Below are 24,285 nucleotides of genomic sequence, written 5' to 3'. Positions count from 1 at the left end.
ACTATAAGTATACTCAGGTTTTCTTTAAGTGAACTTTACATCATACTTTAAGTATACTACTATGTCCCTATTTAGGTAATAATTAGTAAATATTTGTTATATGAATATCTGAACATACAAGACATTGAAAGAAAAAAACAGGGTATCTGCTTGTTTCTAGCTTCATGCATTAGTTTTTTAAAAACTCTTGAATGTGGGTAAGTTTCATAAATAAATAAACACCATTTTGAACAAAAAGCTAAAAATAAAACAAAGACTATTGATGATAATCAAAACGTAGATGTTGATCAACGCCGCAAAGCTTGACAGTTACTATTACCTCGTCATGGGTCGACATTTTATTCCATAGCGTTACACAGTTTTCCATATCTATGGTTTTGATGCTGTTTTATGTCTGATGATTGTGTTAGATTACATGTGGAAGCATTCTGTACAGAAGATGTGTAATAGCGCCCCTAGCGTATAACAATGAAAACACAGATTCTCAGAGCACAAGTATAGCTTAAATATAGTTAGACTTTTTCTAAGTATAAGTCAAGTATACTTAAATGTCATTTCTGATAAGTATATAAAGCACTTTTCTGAAAGTATATTTCCCTATTTTAAGTTTAAAAGAAGCATACTAATAGCACACTTGAATAAACTTCTTTTTCGTAAGGGTATTTCTGCATGTAAATGCATGTCTCCACCTGTGTAAGTAGGCATTTCCTAAGCAGAATTAACTGCAATGTGGACCAGACTTAATGCCATTACAAAGGTTTGGCTACTGTATGTGAGTCTTCTTCTGATTGCATATAATCTCACATAATCTGCTGCTGCAGGTATTCCTAATGGCTCTTTTGAAAACACAGGGATTTTGCAATGGGCAACACTCCCTGACATAAGCACTCTTCATAACCATCAAGCTCCTGGTTTCACAATAATCATGTGGCCAGAGAGGTCAGTTTGTAGATGTTGATAACAATTTCCTAAGCGTTGGTGGGGTTCAGTTATGAAGCAGATCTATTCTTATCATATCAGCCTAATGGTTGTGTAATACATCCATGTGAAATTACTGCTGCTGGTTCTCTGCGGTGTGAGGAATTCCTCAACAAACCTTCATGTTTGACCGGTGTAGAGAAAGACACAATCTGCTCATCAGGTCCTTCTCTTTCCTCAACTCACTGTGTCTGAAAACCCCTTTACCTGCAGAAAAAGAGCAAAGATCACTTCGGTCTGGAGGGCGATGAGGAATCAACCATGTTGGAGGACTCTGTGTCTCCCAAAAAGTGAGCCTCTTTTCATAATTCATATGTCGCACAATTTTCCTGCTTTAAGTATTTTATTTATGGCTTTAGATCTGATGGTAACCTGCCACGTATGATTATACCTCAGGTCAACAGTTCTCCAGCAGCAGTTCAATAAGGTTGGGAAGGTAGAGACAGGCTCTGTCGCTCTGCCGGCCATCATCCGCTCTGGTGCCGGAGGACCGGAGAGCTTCCAGATGGGCTCCATGCCACAAGCCAAGCAGCACATCACCAGCGGGCAGATGCACAGAGGACACATGCCCCCTCTGGTCAGATATACACATGCACAAACACACCTCGGAAACTTCAGCGGGTGGAAAAGATTCCACAAATACCATGTAGCAGGTCATAGGTGACCCTGCACCACAAAACCAGTCATGAGTAGCACGGTCACAACATATTTATAGCAATAGCCGACAAAATTATCAGTTTTTCTTTTATGCCAAAAATCATTAGGATATTAAGGAAAGATCATGTTTCATGAAGATATTTTGTAAATTTCCTACCATAAATATATCAAAACTTAATATTTTATTAGTAATATGCATTGCTACAAGCATCATTTGAACAACTTTAAAGGCAATTGTCTCAATATTTAGATTTTTTTGCATCTCAGATTACAGATTTTCAAATAGTTGTATCTTGACCAAATATTGTCCTATCCTAACAAACCATACATCAGTGGAAAGCGTTAAAGACCTTTATGACTGGTTTAGTGGTCCAGAGTCACATATAGGGTTGAATGTGTTCTGAAGCATGCTCTTGAAATGAATATGAACCGTGTCTGTTGGTGAATGTAATTGTATTCACTCTACCTTTCAGCAATGTTTGTTTGTGTTCTCTCTTACAGACATCAGCTCAGCAGGCTTTGACTGGCACCATTAACTCCAGTATGCAGGCGGTACAGGCAGTTCAGGCCTCTCTCGATGAGTTTGATGCCCTGCCTCCACTGGGAACGGATGCGGTAAGATGCATTATTCATATAAATATCTATTTTAAACGCTGCAAAAATGCTTTTCTTAGATTTTTTTTTGTCTTTTTTCCCGCCGAAATATCTTAAAATTCTTAAATCAAGAAGAATTTTCTAGGAAAATTACAAACATTTTCTTGTTTTTAGAAAAAAAAAAAAAACAAGTCAAAATTAAGTGTGTTTTTGCTTGAAACAAGCAAAAATAATCTGCCAATGGGGTAAGAAAAATGATCTTGTTTTCTGTTTGAAATAGATTTTTTTTTTTTGCTTACCTCATTGGCAGATTATTTAGCTTGTTCTAAGCAAAACTTCTAAAACTCACTTAATTTTGACTTGTTTTTTCTGTTTGTTTTGTTTTACTTGTCTATAAAATCCTCCTTGGTTTTAAGAATTGTTTGATATTTTGGCTGGAACAAGACAAAAAAATCTAAGTAAGAAAATCATTTTTTTGCAGTGAATGTCTCTGTCACTTTTAAAATGTGCATTATTTTTGACCACAGTGTCACTTTTGACCTGGGTGAAAAACAGAAATGGTGAAAAAAGGTTCCTAATCCTAAATGTTTATCTTTTTTTTTCCAAAATGCCTTTGGTTTCCCTGTAACATTCCAAAAAGACATATATTATATCATTTTGTATATATTTATGGAATTAAAGAGTTATTGAAATAGCTCTGTGCCAGTGATATTGTCATTACAGCTTGAGGGTCTGGGACTTTGACGAAAAGATCAAATGTAGACAAAATTCAGCCAATCCAGAAGATAAAACTGTACATAATGTGTGGAAAAAAAACATCTTTGATGTTGCTGTAACTTGCTGTAAAGTCAGAAATGTACACTACCTGTGACCCTGAACCACAATATTGGTCATTTTTTTAAATGAGCATTTGTTGAGTGTCTTTAATTGTATGTATTTGTTAGGACAGGACAATATTCGGCCAAGATACAACTTTTTGAAAATCTGGAATCTGAGGGTGCAAAAAATCTAAACATTGAGAAAATCATCTATAAAGTAGTCCAAATGAAGTTCTTAGCAATGCATATTACTAATCAAAAATTAAGTTTTGATATATTTACGGTAGGAAATCTACAAAATATCTTCATGGAACAAGGTCTTTAATTAATATCCTAAAGATTTTTGGTATAAGAGAAAAATCAATAATTTTGACCCATACAGTGTATTTTTGGCTATTGCTACAAATAAACCTGTGCTACTTAAGACTGGTTTTGTGCTCCAGGGTCACATATGTGTTCAGTATTTGTATTAAACATCCTCTCTCTCTCTCTCTAGGCATCTCAAGCATGGAGGAAGAACAAAATGGATGAATCCAAGCATGAGATTCACTCTCAGGTGGACGCCATCACTGCAGGAACTGCCTCCATGGTCAATCTGACTGCAGGTGACACTTTCACAACATGTTTCAGCCAGCAACTTACATTCTGCCTGTTTCTTCGGTAGCTGACAACTCGCTTTTGTTGCGTGTGATTGTGTTCTTGCTGTGCAACACATGTGCAGCTTCAATGAGACAAACATTTTTAGCTCACCTCACCGACTGCCTGATTTTAGTTTTAAAATTGCCAGATGTTCTTGGACTCTGTAGGGACTAAGCAGGGTGTAAAGTTGTGGCTGTGGGGGCTGACTCTAAAACATCTTCTAGTGGGATGCCGGATATACTTGCATGGTAAAAGTTTCTCCCTGAACGTGTCTTGTCAGGTGACCCAGCAGAGACGGATTACACCGCTGTGGGCTGTGCTGTCACCACCATCTCCTCCAACCTGACCGAGATGTCTAAGGGTGTCAAACTGCTGGCGGCGCTGATGGAGGACGAGGGAGGAAATGGCCAACAGCTTCTGGGTGCTGCAAAGAACCTGGCGTGTGCTGTGTCTGATATGCTTAAGACTGCTCAGCCTTCCAGTACTGAGGTATTACCTGAGAATTTGCAGTGAAAACATGGCATTAAGAACGTGGCGAACATTTGATGTGGTGCATTCAGTCAGTGGCGGAGCCAGGATGTTTTCATAGGGGTGGCCAGGGATGGGCCAGCAACCAGCAGTGTTGGGCACCTTTAAAAAAGTAATCAGTTATAGTTACTAGTTACTTCCCACAAATAGTAACTGAGTTAGTAACTGAGTTACATCATTATAAAAGTAACTAATTACCAGGCAAACTATTTTACTACTTTAAAAATTTAACATAACTAAAATAAATATAAAACATTGTACACTAATCTACGCTAGTTTAATGTTATTGTGGGACAACGTCAGAGACAACTGTCAAATTCAACATATTATTCTAAATATTATCATTACTATAGTGGAACAATAAAGCACAATAGATGGTTTTGAACTTTACATATTTATTGCACAGACCGACGCAGAGAGACTCTTGAAAACTTTTTTCGTTCTCCATAGGCAGAGGTTGACCAAACTAGTGTAATCTGTTAAGTATCAATAGAGCTTTTTGGAAACTCCGAATCAGTAAACCACTGCGGCGCAAAAAGATTCAGTGTTTCGAAGAGCTCCAATCGGATCGCGAATCATTTGATTCAGAACGTTCGACTTCAAAGTGCGCATGGCGAATCATTTGATTCAGACAACTTTAAAGCGCATATCGCGAATAATTGGATTTAGATCAAATAATTAAGCAGAGGCAGGGATGCATAGACCAGAGGGGGGAAATCCCCCCCCCATACCCCCGGCAAATCGCACCCTGCTTATACTTCCAGTTTGCGAAAGCTACCTTTAAACTTGTTGGACTTGCCATCGTGACTCCTGGATGTTGGTGTGTGCGACTGACCGAGCGTGTGCTTGTGTGTGAACACCCGCACTACTCTGCCTCTGATTGGCAAACAATGGAAATTACTCAATCTAAGCCAATCATTGCGTTCTCAGTTACACCACGTTTACAGACACACCAATCATCAATCAATCATCATTTTCTAGACAAGTAAAAATTTGTGTCTTGTTTTCAGTAAAAACAAGTCAAAATTAGGTGAGTTTTTGCTTAGAACAAACAAAATAATCTGCCAATGGGGTAAGAAAAATAATCTAGTTCTCTGCTTGAAATAAGATTTTTTTTTTTCTTACCCCATTGGCAGATTATTTTGCTTGTTTTAAGCAAAAACTCACCTAATTTTGACTTGTTTTTACTGAAAACAAGACACAAATTTTTACTTGTCTAGAAAATCCTTCCTGATTCAAGAATTTTTAGATATTTTGGCTGGAAACAAGACAAAAAATCTAAGTAAGAAAAGCATTTTTTTGCAGTGTGGACTGTTTCAGTGACTAAAACAAAACTGAATACAATTAATTTTCACTTATTGTAATCAATTGTAATCAAGAGCAAGTAATACTGAGTGAATTTGACTATTTTTGTAGGGGCTCACTATTTCGCAGTCAGCTTGGTTATGGTTCTCAAAACCCCCGTAAGCTTGTTCTCCAACATTGCATACTCACGGATGAGACATTGAAAAACAGTGATAAGAATGTGAAAAGGCTGGAAGTCAACAGCACATGAATGCCAGTTAGCACAAATTAGCATTTTCTAAAATAAACACACTGTGCTCACATTTACTTACAAATAATAAAAAAAAAAACATAGTCTATCAGCTTGCTCCTTGTATTGTGATCTCGAATTGCAGAATATATTTTAGTACATGCATTTGAAAAATGTACTTTAATGTGCTGCATATACAGTATGTGTATGCACAGTTTGCAGTTTTAATCGCCTTTTTGGTAATTTCATGACTTAACTGAACACAGAACTATGCTTGTAGTTTCTTGTGTGCTTTATTTATGATGAAGCAATATGCGTGGCCTCATATTCGTGTAAAGTTGAAGAGTGTGCGCCATGAGCACAGATAGATTGCTGACAGGACAGAAAAGTTTGTTTTACTGACATATAGCCTAAAAATATCTGATCAGACCGCAGTTCACTGTTGTTCTACTGAAGATCGTTTGGCTCCTGTACCTTTTCCGCGCACGTTTGACTCGCGTCTGGTGCTGAAGTATGCGTCTCAAAAGTCTCCCGTTTGATGTGGTCGTAAATAGATATGGCGGTTCCGGGTCTTAATAAATTTACTTCTTGTTAAGAAAAAAAAAGGCTGTTTTAAGTGGGGTGGCCAAGCTTAGGTCAGTTGGGGCCATGGACACCCCCTCCCTGCTGAAAAAAACAGCATATGCTGGTTAGGTAGGTTTTGGTGCTGGTTTATGCTGGTTTTAGCTGGTAAATGTTGGTCCTTTGCTGGTTTATGCTGGTCATGTTGCTGGTCAAGGACCAGCATAAACCAGCTAAAACCAGCATCCCAGCACCAAAACCTACCTAACGAGCATATGCTGTTTTTTTTCAGCAGGGCGGGCTCTGCCACTGCATTCAGTGGTGTGTTAGTAGTAAGACTGGGAACCTTTAAAGGGTTACTCCACCACAAAATGAAAATTGTCATTAATTACTTACCCCCATGTTGTTCCATTTGTCTTCGAAACACAAATGTTTAAGGATAAAGATTTATTTAAAGATATTTTTGCTGCATTCTGACAGCTCTCTGACCCTTTATAGACAGCAATGTAATTAACACGATCAACGTCCAGAAACGTAGCAAGGAGATTTGTAAAATAATCAATGTGACATATTTTTATTTTGGGATGGAGTAACCCTTTAATGGTTTCACTGCAAAAAAAATGCTTTCCTTAGATTTTTTTGTCTTGTTTCCAGCCAAAATATCTATAAATTCTTAAATCAAGAAGGATTTTCTAGACGAGTAAAAAAAAAAATTCTTGTTTTCAGAAAAAACAAGTCTAAATTAAGTGAGTTTTGTTTAGAACAAGCAAAATAATCTGCCAGTGGGGTAAGAAAAACAAATCTTATATTAAACAGAAAACAAGATTATTTTTCTTACCCCTTTGGCAGATTATTTTGCTTGTTTAAGCAAAAACACACTTAATTTCGACTTGTTTTTTCTGAAAACAAGACAATAATTTTCACTTGGTTTAAGAATATTTAGATACTTTGGCTGGAAACAAAACAAAAAATCTAAGTAAGAAAAGCATTTTTTTGCAGTGTTAATGGTAATGATTCTGTTCTCTTATAGGTTTGTTGGAAGAAATCAAAGCTTAAATCCTAAACATACAATAAAATACAAAAATTCGGGGTCAATAAGAGATTTTTTTAATGTTTAAAAAGACGTCTCTTAGGCTCACTAAGCCTGCATTTATTTTATCTGAAATAAGGTAAACAGTAATATTTAAGTGTAATTTATTTCTGTGATCAAAGCTGAATTTTCAGCATCATTACTCCAGTCTTCAGTGTCACATGATCCTTCAGAAATCATTCTAAGATGCTTCTTTCCTGCATTTATTTGATTAAAAATACACAGAAAATTTTGAAATAAGATTAGAATTTAAAAAAATTTTTTATGTGAATGTCTGTTAAAATGTAATTTATTTCTGTGTTCAGAAATCATTCTAATATGCTGATTTGCTGCTCAGGAAGCTAGATGTTATGAGCAAATACTGCTATGATATTGACTTGCAATTTGTTGTTATAATGTGTTAATTTTGCTGTGTGTCTCCAGCCACGACAGAACCTCCTGCAAGCGGCGGGTAATGTGGGTCAGGCCAGCGGTGAGCTCCTGCAGCAGATCGGAGAGTCTGATGCGGATCAGCACTTCCAGGTGCGACCCTCACACACACACAAACACACACTCAGTCTGCTGCTTCACACACTATAACGCATTAACCTGTGTTCTCATCAGTCTGTAGGTACAGCAGCGTTCACACACTCCAGAGGGACACCCTATAGTCAAATTCTGGTAACAACACATAGAAAGAGCCATTAATATTCACCAGCCAATCATACTAATTAAACGGTGATCATTGTAAAATCAGTGATTGAATGATCACACTTCTGGATCGTAATGGAAATTGATAGTCACCCTGAGGCTGTCATTTGTGCCGTCTCTCATAATTGTAGTCTATAAGATCATGGTGTGGTGTCGGGTCTTTACAGTATATTTTCGTCCATATACATTAAAAATCAGTCATTTCATTATCCGCACTGTTTCTCTGCATGATAGATTATCATTTAATTATGTCATACTTCTCAAAATTCTAACTTTTGTGTAAACAGGCCTGTAACTCTCAGTAATGCATTGGTGGCTTTCCTGGATTGATTAAACAAATCAAAGAGCTCATCCCTTTTTAAAATCTAAAAGCGTTTAGTTTGCGAAGACACATTTTTCTAAAAATAACCAGTTCCTGCTATCACTGTAAAACAGTATTTGCTTTAGTAATCATTAGGACTGCACAATATTGGAAAAAACTGACATTGTGATACTTTATTGAAAATTTTTTTTTTCAGAGCTGAGTTGATTACTTACAAATTGTGGTCTGTTACTGATTACAGATTACATAATGAAAACTGTAGTTGGTAACATATTCTAGATTACTAATTTTTAGATTTTTAGATTACTTTTAGATTTCTTTAAATGAATTTTAAATAAACAATGTATTTATTTACATTTTTAAGTACTTTTTTAATTTTATTATATCTTATAAATAGATATTTTGTATTTATTTGTTTAAATAAAAAAACTCAAATAAACATACCATATTAATATAAAATAAATGTTACACATTTTCATTAATAAAATATCCGTAATAACTGTTTTGATTGTACTTGTAGCAACCTCACTGCAAAAAATGCAGTTCTTACTTTGATTTTTTTGTCTTGTTTCCAGCCAAAATATCTAAAAATTCTTAAATCAAGATTTTCTAGACAAGCAAAAGTTTGTTTCTTGTTTTTAGAAGAAAAAAAAAAGTTTTTGCTTAGAACAAGAAAAATAATCTGTTAATGAGGTAGGTAAAATAATCGTATAATCTTAACACGATTATTTTTCTTACTCCACTGGCAGATTATTTTGCTAATTTCAAGCAAAAACACACTTAATTTTGACTTGATTCTTTTCGGAAAACAAGCCAATATTTTTTACTTGTCTAGAAAATCCTTCTTGATTAAGGAATTTTAAATATTATCTGGAAACAAGACAAAAATCTAAGTACGAAAAGCTTTTTTCACAGTGTATATCAATATCATAAAAGGCATTAAACATTAGATTAGAAAGTTAACCGACATCAAAGAACTCTAAACAAACAAATGTGTTACATTTTTTACATATTAATAGATCAATAAATAATAAATAATTTACTTCCACTGTGTAAAAAAAATAAGTAATGATGTAATCCATAAAAAAGGTACTGTAATTTGATTAGAAGCATTTTAAAATGTAATATATTAGTTTATTTGTGTTGATTTGCACACTTCCAGCTCAAGATAGAGTATTTTAATATTTAGCAGCTCAGTTCATTTAATTTGAACCGAGAATCGGAGCTGCACACCTATAGTACCAATAAATAAAAAATCTAAACCTGACTGCCTGTGTTAGAAATCTTATATAGACTGTGGTTGGATCTTCCAGCAGGACAATGATCCAAAACAGACATCAAAATCAACATTGTGTCACTGAACACAAAATGAAGCTTCTGCCATGAACCCTTTAGAAACTACAGAGAAGAAGCACTAGCATGGAGCTATGAATCTGAAGGATCTGGAGAGATTTTGTATGAAGGAATGGTCTCTGATTTCTGATCAGGTGTTCTCCAAACTCATTAGACATTGTTAGAGAAAACACAGAGCTGTTATTTTGGGAAAAGGACGTTGAAATAACTGGGTGCCAATAATTGTGGCCAACCTGAACTAGAGGAAAACATTATTTCATAATGAAATTTCCCCCCAGTTTCCATTGTTTTACTTCAATGAAAAGTTGGATTTTTGTGAATCTTTTGAATAAAAGATCTAAAGGCTAACCAATGCAGATTTATTTTCACAGCCACCTTTACTCATATTTACCAATGCTGCCAGTATTAGTGGAGGGCACTGGATGTGTTTCTCCTTTTCTGCTTGTCAGTGCTGTTATAATGTCAAGGCTGTTTAACCATTTCAGATGTTTAATCTCCTCTTCAGCACTTTAAAACAGAATATCCTGTGTAGAATGTAAAATAGGTCAGATAGATGTTGTGTGAAGTGATATCAAGGGAAACCTGATTGTGCAAATGATCTGCTCTGCAGCACCGGAGCACAGTGGTGAGCGCCTCGAACGTTTGTGCAACACTAAAACAAAACCAGGTTTAAGTCACACTGATGGGATGCATATTTAGTCAGGTAAATTATGTTCTTGTTCTAGAAAGCACTTCTCCTCCGCATTTTGAGTCATCAGTTTTTCTGGGTGTGTATTCCTAGAAAAAGAGACACTTTTAAGCTGATTTGTCAATCTTTAGAATGACATTACCCTACGTTTATTATGTTCAACGCAAACTAACATTATTTAGTTTTCGTGATGTTTCTCATCATAGATCTCAAAGCTGTAACAGTAGAAATAGTTATGAACATCCTGAAGTCTTCAGTCAGCTCTTATGTGACAATATTTGAAACAAACCCTATGTTTGGTGGAGTATGTCTTATCACTGTTCACACAGCCGAACTGGGGAAGTTTTATGCTACAGTTGTGCGCATGTTTGAATGTCCTTATTAGGACACAGAAAGCTTATCAGAGAAGTTTAACACATTTGGTAACGTGAAGTTTAACAGAAATCATACTGAGCTGGACATTTGTAGCGCCGCCCTGCCCTCTGTTTGTGTAAAACACTACTTGTTTTTTTGTTTCTTGTTCTTTGAAGCATTTATAGTGACTCTAGCGCTATATCTGACAGCTCTGTGTAGTGGTCAGAGCTGGGTCATTCTCAAAGTTTGCTGACATGGTATACAGTAAAATAAAAGCATTTACAAGCAACTTGACAGATGAGCTGGAGTTGTTCCCTAAAAGCAACTATGGTCAATGCTTTTGGGAAACGCACCCCAGATCAGACTAAAATCAATGCATTATACTGTAGGATTTGCCTCAATTAACCTAAAATTAGATGATAAATCATGCCTCTTTACAAGTCTGTAACAGTATTTGAGAATGACCCATGCATATCCTGCATGTAAATGATCTAGAGCATGTTAACATAGTGTGGGTTAGATCTATATCTGTCATTGCCGTATTACACTACTAACTCTTCTGGGTACTTGTTTAAAATCAACAGTCGTCCTTCAGAATACACTGATTAAATGATGTGTCTAGTCAGAAATCCCTTGTATTTTAAAATGTATAAAAATGTTAAGTCAGCGTAAAATAGAAATTGCAGCCAAGTTTTCATCCCTGTCATTGCATAAGTGAAAGTGAAGTAAAATAGCTTCTCGGATAAGAAGAAAAATGGTTTTGTCCGTTGGAATTGATTAGATCATAGAAAACCAAATGTGTAATGCCGACCTGCATTGTGTGAAAAAAAAACTGTCGACTTAAATTTGTAAAGTGTATGCGATTTTCTTCCATGTTCCAGCATTACAAAATTAGAGTGTAAATTTCCTGTGACATTAGAACTATTTGGAAATCATTAAAAAATGCATATTCATATAAGTAGCTAAATTAAATTACTATTGTTTAAATGGCTGTTTAGGATATTAGTGTATGCTTTAGGGCTGGGCGATATGGACAAATGATTATCACAATATATTTTTGTTCATAAGAGTCGATATCGATAATTCTCACGATATATGTCACATTTTTATTTGAAGTTTAAAACCGCTTAAACCGTTAAAACCGGACAGTTAATTGTTTTTTCAAACCATTCTTAATGGTGAGAATATGACAAACACTTTTACACTTTTCCAGTCATTTTTCCTTAACAAAATAAATTAGAAATGATAAGAAACAAATAATTTGTTCTATTAAAAATGTTCTAATGAGTAATTTTGTAATATTTCAAACCAAGAAACAGATTTGTGTTGCCTAATAATAATAATACTTTAAAAAAATGGTCTCTTAGAAATAAACGTTTGATAGTAGCTTGAGTTAGGATGCAGATGTAGATTTATGTTCATTAATAAAATCAGTCATTTCAGTTGTAATTGTAGCAACCTCACTGCAAAAAATGCCAATATATCTAAAATCAAGAAGGATTTTCTAGATGAGTAAAAAATATAGTCAAAAATAAGTTTTTGCTTGAAACAAGCAAAATAATCTGCCAATGGGCTAAGAAAAATCATCTTGTTTTCTGTTTAGAATAAGATTCTTTTGCTTACCCCATTGGCAGAATATTTTGCTTGTTATAAGCAAAAACTAATTTTGACTAATTTCTAGTAAAAAAAAAAAAGGTACTAATTTTTACTAGAAAATCCTTCTTGATTTAAGATTTTTTAGATATTTTGGCTGGAAACAAGACCAAAAATCTAAGTAATAAAAGCATTTTTTGCAGTGCTCATTTTTATATGGTGAAATTTAATTATTCAGATTTTTTAATTAACCATTGGTTTTCCATAGTAGCATGCATTTAGATCATGATAATCACAGTTAAAACCACAAATATAGCATAAATAAATTGTGAGTCTTCAGCTTGAAATGTAGAATTTATTTTAAATTTGTCACACTTGACACTTTGACACCAAAATATTTTGCTTATTTTTTTCTTTTTCTTTTTTTTTTTTTTTTTTTTAGTTTTGTTGCTTATTTTGTTACGTATATTACGTATATTCATTTTTGCTGCTTTACGAAGTATAAATAGTCTTCACTTTATGTGAGCTGCCAAAAACAGTTGACAACTACTAAATGTTTTATAACTACCTGAATTAATCATAAATCACATTGTGAATACGTGTTAATATATAGCATTTATTAACAAACTATTACTATATTTCTAGATTACATGTATAATGTACATTTAAATAGTAGATTAATCATTTATTTACGCTTTTTAAATGATCTTATGAACCACTGATGACAACCAAATAACTGGTTTGTAAATAATGTAATGTTTAATTTAGAAATGATAAATTGATCATTAGTAAAGTATACAAATAGCTGCATTTACAAACTGCTTAGTACTGTCTATTATAAAGGATGAATTGACTATTTACTAATGCTTAACTAATGGTTCATAGTGTGCAGTTATTATAAAGTGTTACTAAATTAGAAAAATGAAACAATTTCCATGATTTATGGAACCATGTCCATCTAATTAAGTGAAATAACGTTTATTTTGTGTGTTTGTGTGTGTATTCAGGACATGTTGATGCAGCTGGCCAAGGCAGTGGCTAATGCAGCAGCGGCTCTGGTGTTAAAGGCCAAGAATGTGGCTCAGAAAACAGAGGATTCAGCTCAACAAAACCGAGTGATTGCTGCTGCCACCCAGTGCGCCCTTTCCACATCACAGCTGGTTGCCTGCACACGAGTGAGCGTTCACACCCCAATCATTCACAGACAGACTCGCTGATCTCAGCTGATGCTCATGTGTGTGTTTTATGTGTGTTTCAGGTGGTGGCCCCTACCATGAGCTCACCTGTATGTCAGGAGCAGCTCATCGAGGCTGGGAAGCTGGTGGCTAAGTCTGTGGAGGGCTGTGTGGAGGCGTCACAAGGAGCGACCAATGACGAGCAGCTGCTCAAGCAGGTGGGCGTGGCTGCCACAGGTGTCACTCAGGCTCTTAATGAGCTGCTGCAGCATATCAGACAGTACGCCAGCGGAGGACAGCCAATTGGAAGGCACGGAGAAGCCACTGACCGCATCCTGGATGTGACGGATAACATCTTCAGCTCCATGGGAGACGCAGGTACTAGAAACACGTTTAAGCTGTTTTCTTTTTATCCTCAACTGTGTGTTCAAACGTTCCTTTTGGAGAACTTTCACCCTCTCTGTTCACCCCTTTAGTTTGCTTTCTTGCTCTATTTTTTATTTTTTTTGTATTTCACTTCTGCTTGTGTACAACTCTTACTTATTCTGTACTGTACAAATATTTTGGGCATTTACGGGGCTCTACGCTTACTTTTCTTTTAAAAAAAGCATAACAAATTTAGGAGCACAGTTCAAATTTCAGGAGCACGTTCTAATCAACAATCAAAAAATATGATCAAAGATTTGTCCTCCCATTTCAAGGGGATATTTGACTCCTTTAAGTGATTTACAGGGGAATTTTGCACTTTTGTAATGGCATTTTTGGCAACTTTATTAAAAGTATGTCATCTTTTATGTCACTTGTTTTAAAATTTCTAATTAAAACAACAGAATAAGAAAAAGGTACCAATCAAATGAAATCCCTGTTAACACAATACAGAGTATTAACACTACAGAGGTGGCACAGAAGAACACAGAAGTGGCTTGTAGGTGTATTTTCATGTTTCATATGCTCAGAGGTGGCATGAGTGCAATCAAATTCATAAATTCATGTTGAGATTAACATTTTAAATATAACATTTTGAATACAGAAATATTACATGATTTAAATAGCTGAAAAGATGCTTTAAAATTAAACTAAATCTACCAGATTTAATTACTGAATCATTCATTCATTTAATTTGTATGGATGGCTGATTCATTCAGGAATAAAGCAAAGGTGTCTTTATGAATGGGAAATTGAATCATTGACTCACTAGATTTGTTTAAAAACACACGTTCATTCATAAAGGAAACACATTTGTGTTTAAATGGAGATGCGCAGCGTCTCTGTTGTGACTTGTTTCAGACCTTTTTTGACGACGAAATAGAGCAAAATCAGGCAACAGTGTTTAACTGTTGCATTAAGTCAATATATCATTTACAAACTTCCTTAAAATCATTAAAAGCTGTCACTCATCTTAGTTCATCACAATCTCACAAAGCTCTATTATAAACACTGCACAATCGATCTCTTATTTACACTCTCTCTACACTTTTTTTATGAAAGGATTCGTGAGATATGTCTGTGATACATTACTCAACATTGCAAAAGCACATAGAAACCTTTAAAGCTCCCCTCAGCGCAAACACAAATATGCTGATCGGTTCAATTGCACTGCTGCTCCTAAATATGTTTTTTTATAGTTTCTCGCAGTAGTTTTTAGTTGCAAATGCTGAAATGGTTGCACTGTAGAGCCCTGATTTCTAAAAAGTAAGTGCCTATTCATGTCAAAACCTACATGTAAATCAAATGCATGCACAGATGTGTTCCTCTCTGTGTTCAGGGGAGATGGTGCGACAGGCACGGATCCTCGCTCAGGCCACCTCAGATTTAGTCAATGCGATCAAGGCTGACGCTGAGGGTGAGACTGACCTGGAGAACTCCCGCAAACTCCTGTCTGCAGCCAAACTCCTGGCTGATGCCACGGCCAAGATGGTGGAAGCTGCAAAGGTGAGACAGAAGACACCTCAGTTTTCAGCGTGCTTTTAGACGAAATAGGCGTGCATTCTGAGCTGAATGCTGTTGTGTGTGTGCCGGCAGGGTGCAGCGGCTAACCCGGACAGCGAGGAGCAACAGCAGAAACTACGTGAAGCCGCGGAGGGTCTGCGTATGGCCACCAATGCTGCGGCGCAGAATGCCATTAAAAAGAGACTGGTCAACAAACTGGAGGTGAGGACTGAAGCGCACGAGGACATACCTTCAGGAACTTAAAAACGTTTTTTCTCTTTTGGAAATAATTGTGTGCACTGAGATTGATTCTACAAGTGCTGCCAACTATAACATCTCTTTTCTTCATGAAGTTATATGATGTTTTAAAGCTCATGGAGTTAAATCTTGCCAAAGGCTACAGTGAAAAAGATTGATCGCATTTTTTAAAGACTGCAGTATGTATAGCTCAGTGGTGCAGCTTCACAAGTAACTTGTTGGAACTTGTGACAAAGAACTATTCGACTCCAGGTTTCACAAACTCCACAGACCTGTTTCTCTGTTTTATATTGTTTCAGCTTGCTTATTATCTGCAGGAAAAGAACAGAGTGTGCCACTCTGAAGAACTATGGCTGATATCTGTCCGCCTGTCTCTAACTAGTTGACTGCAAAATGCTCTAGCAGCCAGACAAAATGCTCTAGTAACATGCCAGAAGACCCACATAGCCCTAGCTGCCAGCTAGAGCAGCCTAGTTTTGACAATGCCTAGCAACTACCAAAAAGAAAACTTTATAATGTCTAGTAACACACGAACATGTCCTAACAGTTAATCAAAACTAGAGAGCAACATCTAGTAAACAGGCAGATGACCCTAAAATCAGCTAGAACCATTTGTCAGTAACTTGTGCTCACCAAGCATGCATTTGTTTGATTAAAAAGGCAGTAAAATGGTTAAATATTATTACAATTTTAGTTTTGAATTGATACTGTTTGAATATATTTTTAAAAAATTAATTTATTACTGTGATCTATTTTTAGCAGCCATTACTCCAGCCTTCATGATGCTTGTAAAATGTTACAAATATTCAAATAGTAAAATGTTACTTTGATAAATAAATGTAGACTTGGTAAGTCAAAAAGAAAAAATTAAAAAATTAAAAATTGCATTATTGCAAACTTTTGACGGAGATATATGTGACCCTGGACCACAAAACCAGTCTTAAGTCGCTGGGGTATATTTGTAGCAATAGCCAAAAATACATTGTATGGGTCAAAATTATTGATTTTTCTTTAATGTCAAAAATCATTAGGATATTAAGTAAAGATCATGTTCCATGAAGATTTTTTGTAAAATTCCTACTGTAAACCTATCAAAATGTAATTTTTGATTAGTAATATGCATTGTTAAGAACTTAATTTGGACAACTTTAAAGGTGATTTTCTCAGTATTTTGATTTTTTTGCACCCTCAGATTCCAGATTTTCAAATAGATGTATCTCGACCAAATATTGTCCTATCCTAACAAACCATATATCAATAGAAAGCTTATTTATTGAGCTTTCATATGATGTATATATCTCAGTTTTGTCAAATTTTACCTTATGACTGGTTTTGTGGTCCAGGGTCACATATTAAGTTGAGGTCATTAGTTTACATACACCTCGCAGGATCTGCAAAATAATCATTATTTTTCCAAATAAAATGCATTTTAATTTTTCTTTAGTCCTAACCTGAATGAGATATTTCACATAAAAGATGTTTACATATAGGCCACAAGAGAAAATATAGTTGAATATAAAAAATGACCCTGTTTAAAAGTATACGTACCCTTCATTCGTAATACTGTGTTGTTACCTGAATGATCCACTGCTGTGTTTTTTGTTTAGTGATAGTTGTTTGTGAGTCTCTTGTTTGTCCTGAACAGTTAAACTGCCTGCTGTTCTTCAGAAAAATCCTTCAGGTCCCACAAATTTTTGGTTTTTCAGCATTTCTGTGTATTTGAATTCTTTCCAACAATGACTGTATGATTTTGAGATCCATCTTTTCACACTGAGGACAACTGAGGGACTCATATGCAACTATTACAGAAGGTTCAATGCTCCAGAAGGAAACACAATGCATTAAGAGCTGGGGGTGAAAACTTCTGAACAGAATGAACATGTAAATTTTTCTTATCTTGCCTAAATATCTTCTTCTTTTTTTTTTTTTTTTCATTTAGCACTGCCCTTCTGTGCTACTGTTGACAAAAAAGGTTAAATTTACCCTGATCTTCAAATTCCAAATGTTTTCATCCCCCGGGTCTTAATGCATGTTTTTTTTTTTCCATTCTGGAGCATCAGTGAGCATTTGAACCTTCTGTAATAGATAATAACAATAGTCCCTCAGTTGTCCTCAGTGTGAAAAGATGAATCTCAAAATCATACAGTCATTATTGGAAAGGGTTCAAATACACAAAAATGCTGAAAAACAAAGAATTTGTGGGACCTGAAGAATTTTTCTAAAGAACAGCAGTTTAACTGTTCAGGACAAACAAGAGGCTCATGAACAACTATCACTAAACCAAACAAAAAACACAGCTGTGGATCATTCAGGGAACAACACGGTATTAAGAATCAAAGGGATATAAACTTTTGAACAGGGTCATTTTTTATAAATCCAACTATTATTTTCTCTATTCAGGTCAGTATTAAATCAAAAATAGCATGAATTCTGTATGATCCCTCTTATTTTGGTAAAATAATTAACATTTTACAGATTCTGCAAGGTGTATGTAAACTTTCGACCTCAACTGTACCAAAATGCAATATGGCAGAATAAGTCTTGCTTTCTAAATAAAAGAGGATTAAAAAAACACAATGGGTCAGTTGCTATCAGATTTTATTGCTGATTTGAAATAATTGTGAGTTTGACAGGCAGTTTTGAGATGTCAGAATTCAGGTAGATGAATCTGGGTCTACATCTGTGTCAGCTTTATATGTGTTTTTTTTAATAAATATATTTGTGTCATTTCTGTTTGTCAGAATGCAGCAAAACAGGCCGCAGCTGCAGCCACTCAGACTATTGCTGCAGCGCAGCACGCCGCCTCCTCTAACAAGAACCCTGCGGCCCAGCAACAACTCGTACAGAGCTGCAAGGTAAGTGCCATGGCAACACCCACTTCCTGTTTCTGTAAGGTTAAAACTAGTTCACATAAGCGCTGTGTTTGTAAATAACAGATGTAAACGGATGTGAAACATAAAGCATAATTCTGTGGCTCAAAGTGCCTAGATGATGGCATAACCCCTTACCTGAAGTAAAAGCACAACATAAACACCATGTTGGTTTGGTTTCCAGGCGGTGGCGGATCAGATCCCTCAGCTGGTTCAGGGTGTGAGAGGTAGTCAGGCTCAGCCCGACAGCCCCAGCGCCCAGCTCGCCCTGATTGGAGCCAGTCAGAACTTCCTGCAGGTTCTTTCCCTCTTCTGACCCTCACTTCCTGTTATAAAGAGCAAATCTGCATCATTAAGCTCATGATGTCTGTTCTCTTCATCAGCCTGGAGCGAAAATGGTGACCGCAGCCAAAGCTACAGTTCCCACCATCGGTGACCAGGCGTCTGCCATGCAGCTCAGTCAGTGCGCCAAAAACCTCGCCAGCGCTCTTGCTGAGCTGCGCACAGCCGCCCAGAAGGTACTATATGTGACCATGGACCACAAAACCAGTCATAAGGGTCCATTTTGTGAAACTGGAATATATAAATAAGCTTTCCATTGATGCATGGTTAGTTAGGATAGGACAATATTCGGCCAAGATACAACTATTTAAAAATCTGGAATCTGAAAGTGCAAAAAAAAATCTAAAAATTGAGAAAATGGCCTTTAAAGTTGTCCAAAAGAAGTTCTTAGCAATGCATATTACTTATCAAAAATTAAGTTTTGATATATTTACAGTAGGAAATTTACAAAATATCATTTTGACCCATACAATGTATTGTTGGCAATTGCTACAAATATACCTTACGACTGGTTTTATTTACAATCATATTTACTATTATTTATTAGCACTATATATATATATATATATATATATATATATATATATATATATATATATATAATTTTTTATTTTTTATTTTTTTTAAAGTACAAATATTTTATTATTGTTTGACATCCATTGTATCCATTGTATACATTGTTTTGTATTTTCTGTGCTGTTATCTATTCAGTTCACAGAATAGATTTAAACTTGTGTAAAATATGTATTGCACCGTACAGTCTAATTAGTCTATTGATTATTAAATAATAAATGCATGGGTTGATTACTTTGTAATTGATGGATGTTCGTTCCATTTAGTTTTTTTTTTTTTTTAGTTTTTTTTATACAGATTCTCTAACAGTGTCCTGGTAATGTTGCTGATTAATATTTTGAACAAACAGGATGTAATTTTTCTTCTGTAGCATGACACATTCCCTAATGCACCAGAATATTCAACTACAAAAAATGTAGAAGAGCTTTTTGAATGATCTATATTTGAGAGGTGGTTGGAGGGGAGATGTTGTAAAATATAAGAGCTTGATGCCATCAGCTTTCAAAGGCAGAGCAAGTTATTACATTTCGATGAAAGATAACAAAACCGGTTATGTCCACAGATGATTCATCCAGAGGATGATTCATGTATTTTTATTTAGAAAGTAAATAGGGTTCATTCTGGTGGTTTCAGCAGCACTGCTAGAGTTGTGTTATACACATGTGAACAAAGTAAGCAAACATGACAGAGGCCTGGTGAACATATGTAGCTCTTTTGCGATGAATTAATTTCATATGGTTCCCTGTCTGACGCAGGCTCAGGAGGCGTGTGGTCCTCTGGAGATTGATAACGCTCTCACAATGGTACGGGGGCTGGAGAGGGACATGCAGGAGGCCAAAGTTTCAGCTGCTGAAGGCAAACTCAGACCCTTGCCTGGAGAAACGGTAAGTGTATCAGTACACAGTGTGTTTGTGAACAGTAGATGCATTTGTTTGTACACTGCCAGTCAAACACTGAACACACCTGCATGCATGCAGACTCATTCAGTACTGTTTAAAAAGCATCCCAGGCTTAAAGTGCTTGAAGTATTTAAATTTGACTTTTTGAAATTGAAGGCCTGATTTAGAATGATGGTTTGCGAATCTTTATTCAGATACTTTAGAGCGTGGATCATCAATCATTTGATTTAGTAACTTTGGAGCAGGTTCGCAAATCTGTAGCTTTAGATCAGAACTTTTGAGCGTGAATCATTCGATTTAGATCGGGACTTTAATACAGGTTCGCAATTTATTTGATTCAGTTCGGGACTTCGGAGCGTGTATGGCAAATCATTCGTTTTTAGGATTTGGAGTGGTTTCTTTCTTTTTTTTTGAAACAGTAGAAAACATTAAACAATTAAAGCTTTAAAGTTATAAAAACAAAACAAAATACATATCCCTTAAAAAATGAACCTTGGTTTTACTATTGTAAACTTGTAGTATACTTTGTAATACTTTAGAAGTAATATTTTGCATCTTTTTTATAATTTGATAAAAGATCTCTGATTGAAGTCCTTGAAAATCAAAAAAGTAGTGCTGTATCTGTATGAATCTGTTTTAAACTTCCCTTTCCTGTTATTTCGTTGTTTTTGCCTTCTCTACTATAATAAATGTGGAAAAAGTTTTTTTATTTTTTTATTTTTGCAATCAAACATCAGAACGAAATTGTTGACATATTCTTAAAAATTTTTATCCTTAATCCAGAAAAGCATAAAAAACTGAAAAGTCATGTAAATAATTTGTTTGAAAAGAGTGTGGATCCAGAAGAACTCTTAAAAAATACTGATAATTTAAAAGATTGGTGGGCTTCATATAGATATATTATTATAGAATATTGTAGAAATGTGGCCCTGGACCACAAAACCAGTCATAAGGGACAATCTTATACATTTTTATACATCTGAAAGCTGACTAAATAAGCTTTCCATTGATGTATGGTTTGTTAGGATATGACAATATTTGGTCGAGATACAACTTTTTGAAAATCTGGAAGCTGAGGGTGCAAAAAATCTTAATATTGAGAAAATCGCTTCCAAATTGTCCTAATGAAGTTCTTAGCAATGCATATTACTAATCAAAAATGAAGTTTTGATATGTTTACAGTGGGGAAATTTACAAAATATCTTCATGGAACATAATCTTTAGTTAATATCCTAATGATTTTTGGCATAAAAGAAAAATCTGTCATTTTGACCCATACAGTGTATTGTTGGCTATTGCTACAAATATACCTGTGCTACTTAACGCCTGTTTCACACATTCTCTGTCTTCAGTGTGTATGCAGTCCGTGTGCTTTACGTATGCGGTGCAGAAGCAGCACGGACTCGTTTTGCTTTCACACAGAACGCGTTTGCAGTCCGTTCCTGATCAGCGGCTGTTTACCACAAACACACCATTTTTCAGTTATTTTAATTTCAAATCCAAACGTGCTTTTTCAGCATTGGGATACTCTTTTTTTATCACAGTACACTAATACAACAATACTAGACATATTCACGTTTAAAATCAACGTATTATAAACAACGTAGGCTATTATTCAATGCACTTGACATCTACATTTGTATATTAAGTTGCTCAAGCAAGTTGCAACACATTTAAACACAGCATAGGTAGGCTATATCTTCCTTTTCATATTGAAATTGGGCTTTCACAAATATTTTATTTTAACAAATATTTATTTTAAATTAAAACTTACCACAGACAGAAACAGTCGGCTCTCTGTGCCTTTCTTTCGCATTAAATCTTTATTAAAAAAACATATTTTAAAGAACTTTTCTACCTGGACAAGTGCATGTATTATGTTGCCTTGTTTATTTAAAACTGCACTATTCTAAACCTAGCCAAAAAGCCACGTGTTGACTGTGAAACACAGAAGACTGCAATTATATGCATTTACGGTACATTTCCGTGTCAATTCATGTTCATTTTTACAGCGAACAATGCGCTGTCACTTTAATTCAGCGCATGCAACGCAATGCAGCACAGCAAAAATAGACTCTGTGCCTAAACGATCGCTGCACTGCTGCAAACGCACCGCATCTGGAACGCACTGCCGGACAGCAACCGCGTGCAGTGTGAACGCTCTGATCCGTTAACATGGGTGCGGAAAAAAATACTCAACGCATACGCACTGCAGACGGAGTATGTGTGAAACAGGCGTAAGACTGGTTTTTATAATACTGTGATAGACAAAATGGCATGCAGTCAAAAGGGTTGAGAACTGATTATTGAAACTGAAATCTGCAATACATATTGTGCACTATAGTATTACACCCAGTGTTACGTTAATGAATACAGTATTATTTTCAATTCTAAAAATTTGTGTTGCGAATGAAAATTACAAAGCGTTCCTTCAGCTTGTGTTATTGATACCTATAATCCTGTTTGAGCATGCTTTCTCAAATAAAAAAAATGATTCCTTTAACAGAGTTTTGTGTTGTGCGTGTGTGTGTGTGTGTAGTTGGAGAAGTGTTCTCAGGATCTGGGCTCCAGCACTAAAGCCGTGAGCTCTGCTATTGCTCAGCTCCTCAGTGAAGCCACCCAAGGCAATGAAAACTACACAGGTAACCCCATCAACCTCACATACCACTAACTACTGGTTATGGCATGTTATGCAGCGCCCCCTGTCTGTGAAACATATTATTCATCTTCATTAGTCGCTGCTGTAGCAACCCTTTCCAAAAAGAAGTATATTTCAAATTGATTTTATTAAGGATACTTGAGTAAATTTTAAGTATACTTCATGTAGTAAGATATGTATAAAAATATCAGTGTACTAGTAGTGTACTTTTAAGTGAACTATTTCAATACTCATTGGAACTAAATTGGCCCAATTTCTTTAATTAAATATTTTTATGCATTTTTAGTACACTTAAAGTGAACTTTACATCATACTTTAAGTAAACTACTATGTCCCTATTTATGTATTAATTTGTATATGTTTTATTACATGAGTATCTGAACATACAAAACATCAAAAGAAAAAATGGTATCTGCTTGTAAACAAAAATTCTAGCTTCGTGCATTCTTTTTTTATAAACACTTGAATGAGTTTCATAAATAAAAAATAAAGAAATAAACAACATTTTGAACAAAAAGACTATTGATGATAATCAAAAGGTAGATGGAGTTGATCACCACCCCAGAGCTTGACAGTCATTATGGGCCTTTATCACACTTCCGCACTCGAAAGCAGTAGCAAAAAAAAAAACACAGATATTTATTTCAAAAACACCAAACTCAGTTTACATTCATTAATTGAGTATTGTGAAACCAAGGAAGATGGCTTTATGATAACAGCATTTTACATTAAAGAGCCTGTCAGTTAGCCAAAGCTTGAAATGTTAATTACGACTAAAGACTGTTTTGAATGGTTAAATTAAAGGTTTAGCGGGAAACGTATATTAAAAAATAATGCTCACATTTTTTCATGCACTTACTTTACGATGCAATTCTCGATAATTATTTCAAATTAAAGTTGTTCAAATAAACAAATATTTCCAGCCCATAGATGATTATTTCACAACAATATTTATCTTTATAAATGAGTCGCATCCTCCGTGATTGAGTACATTTAATGAATAGTATTATACTTTATACAAAAACGGGAGGTAAATCAGAATAAATATATTGCCAGAATAAACAAAATATAATTACAAATAAATGTGAATCTCTCCGATAATTCCTATGGGAGTAATTTGAGCAGCTGGCTGCTATTTATTTAATCTCATGACAGGCAAAGGAGGCAGCGCTGACAATTGC

General features: G+C 35.3%; 1 protein-coding gene across 4 annotated transcripts in view; it reads left to right on the top strand.

The window, feature by feature from the left end:
- Positions 1–24,285, top strand: part of tln1 (talin 1) — a 145,953-nt gene that overhangs the window by 59,757 nt on the left and 61,911 nt on the right. For 2 of the 4 annotated variants that reach the window (XM_073829975.1, XM_073829974.1), the window contains exons 12-27: positions 1,192–1,268; positions 1,375–1,555; positions 2,137–2,250; positions 3,544–3,652; positions 3,967–4,175; positions 7,823–7,921; positions 8,003–8,059; positions 13,407–13,574; positions 13,658–13,952; positions 15,340–15,506; positions 15,597–15,725; positions 18,503–18,616; positions 18,816–18,929; positions 19,015–19,149; positions 20,302–20,430; positions 22,985–23,087. In XM_073829975.1, coding sequence (XP_073686076.1) covers positions 1,192–1,268; positions 1,375–1,555; positions 2,137–2,250; positions 3,544–3,652; positions 3,967–4,175; positions 7,823–7,921; positions 8,003–8,059; positions 13,407–13,574; positions 13,658–13,952; positions 15,340–15,506; positions 15,597–15,725; positions 18,503–18,616; positions 18,816–18,929; positions 19,015–19,149; positions 20,302–20,430; positions 22,985–23,087 — 2,200 coding nt within the window. The remainder of the gene's footprint in view (positions 1–1,191; positions 1,269–1,374; positions 1,556–2,136; positions 2,251–3,543; positions 3,653–3,966; positions 4,176–7,822; positions 7,922–8,002; positions 8,060–13,406; positions 13,575–13,657; positions 13,953–15,339; positions 15,507–15,596; positions 15,726–18,502; positions 18,617–18,815; positions 18,930–19,014; positions 19,150–20,301; positions 20,431–22,984; positions 23,088–24,285) is intronic. The other 2 variants (XM_073829977.1, XM_073829976.1) reach the window with 1 other exon arrangement.

Source organism: Garra rufa, chromosome 23, assembly GCF_049309525.1.
Source record: "Garra rufa chromosome 23, GarRuf1.0, whole genome shotgun sequence".
Classification (NCBI taxonomy): domain Eukaryota; kingdom Metazoa; phylum Chordata; class Actinopteri; order Cypriniformes; family Cyprinidae; genus Garra; species Garra rufa.
Note: the sequence above shows the minus strand (reverse complement) of the source record. Positions and strands in the feature narration are given on the sequence as shown.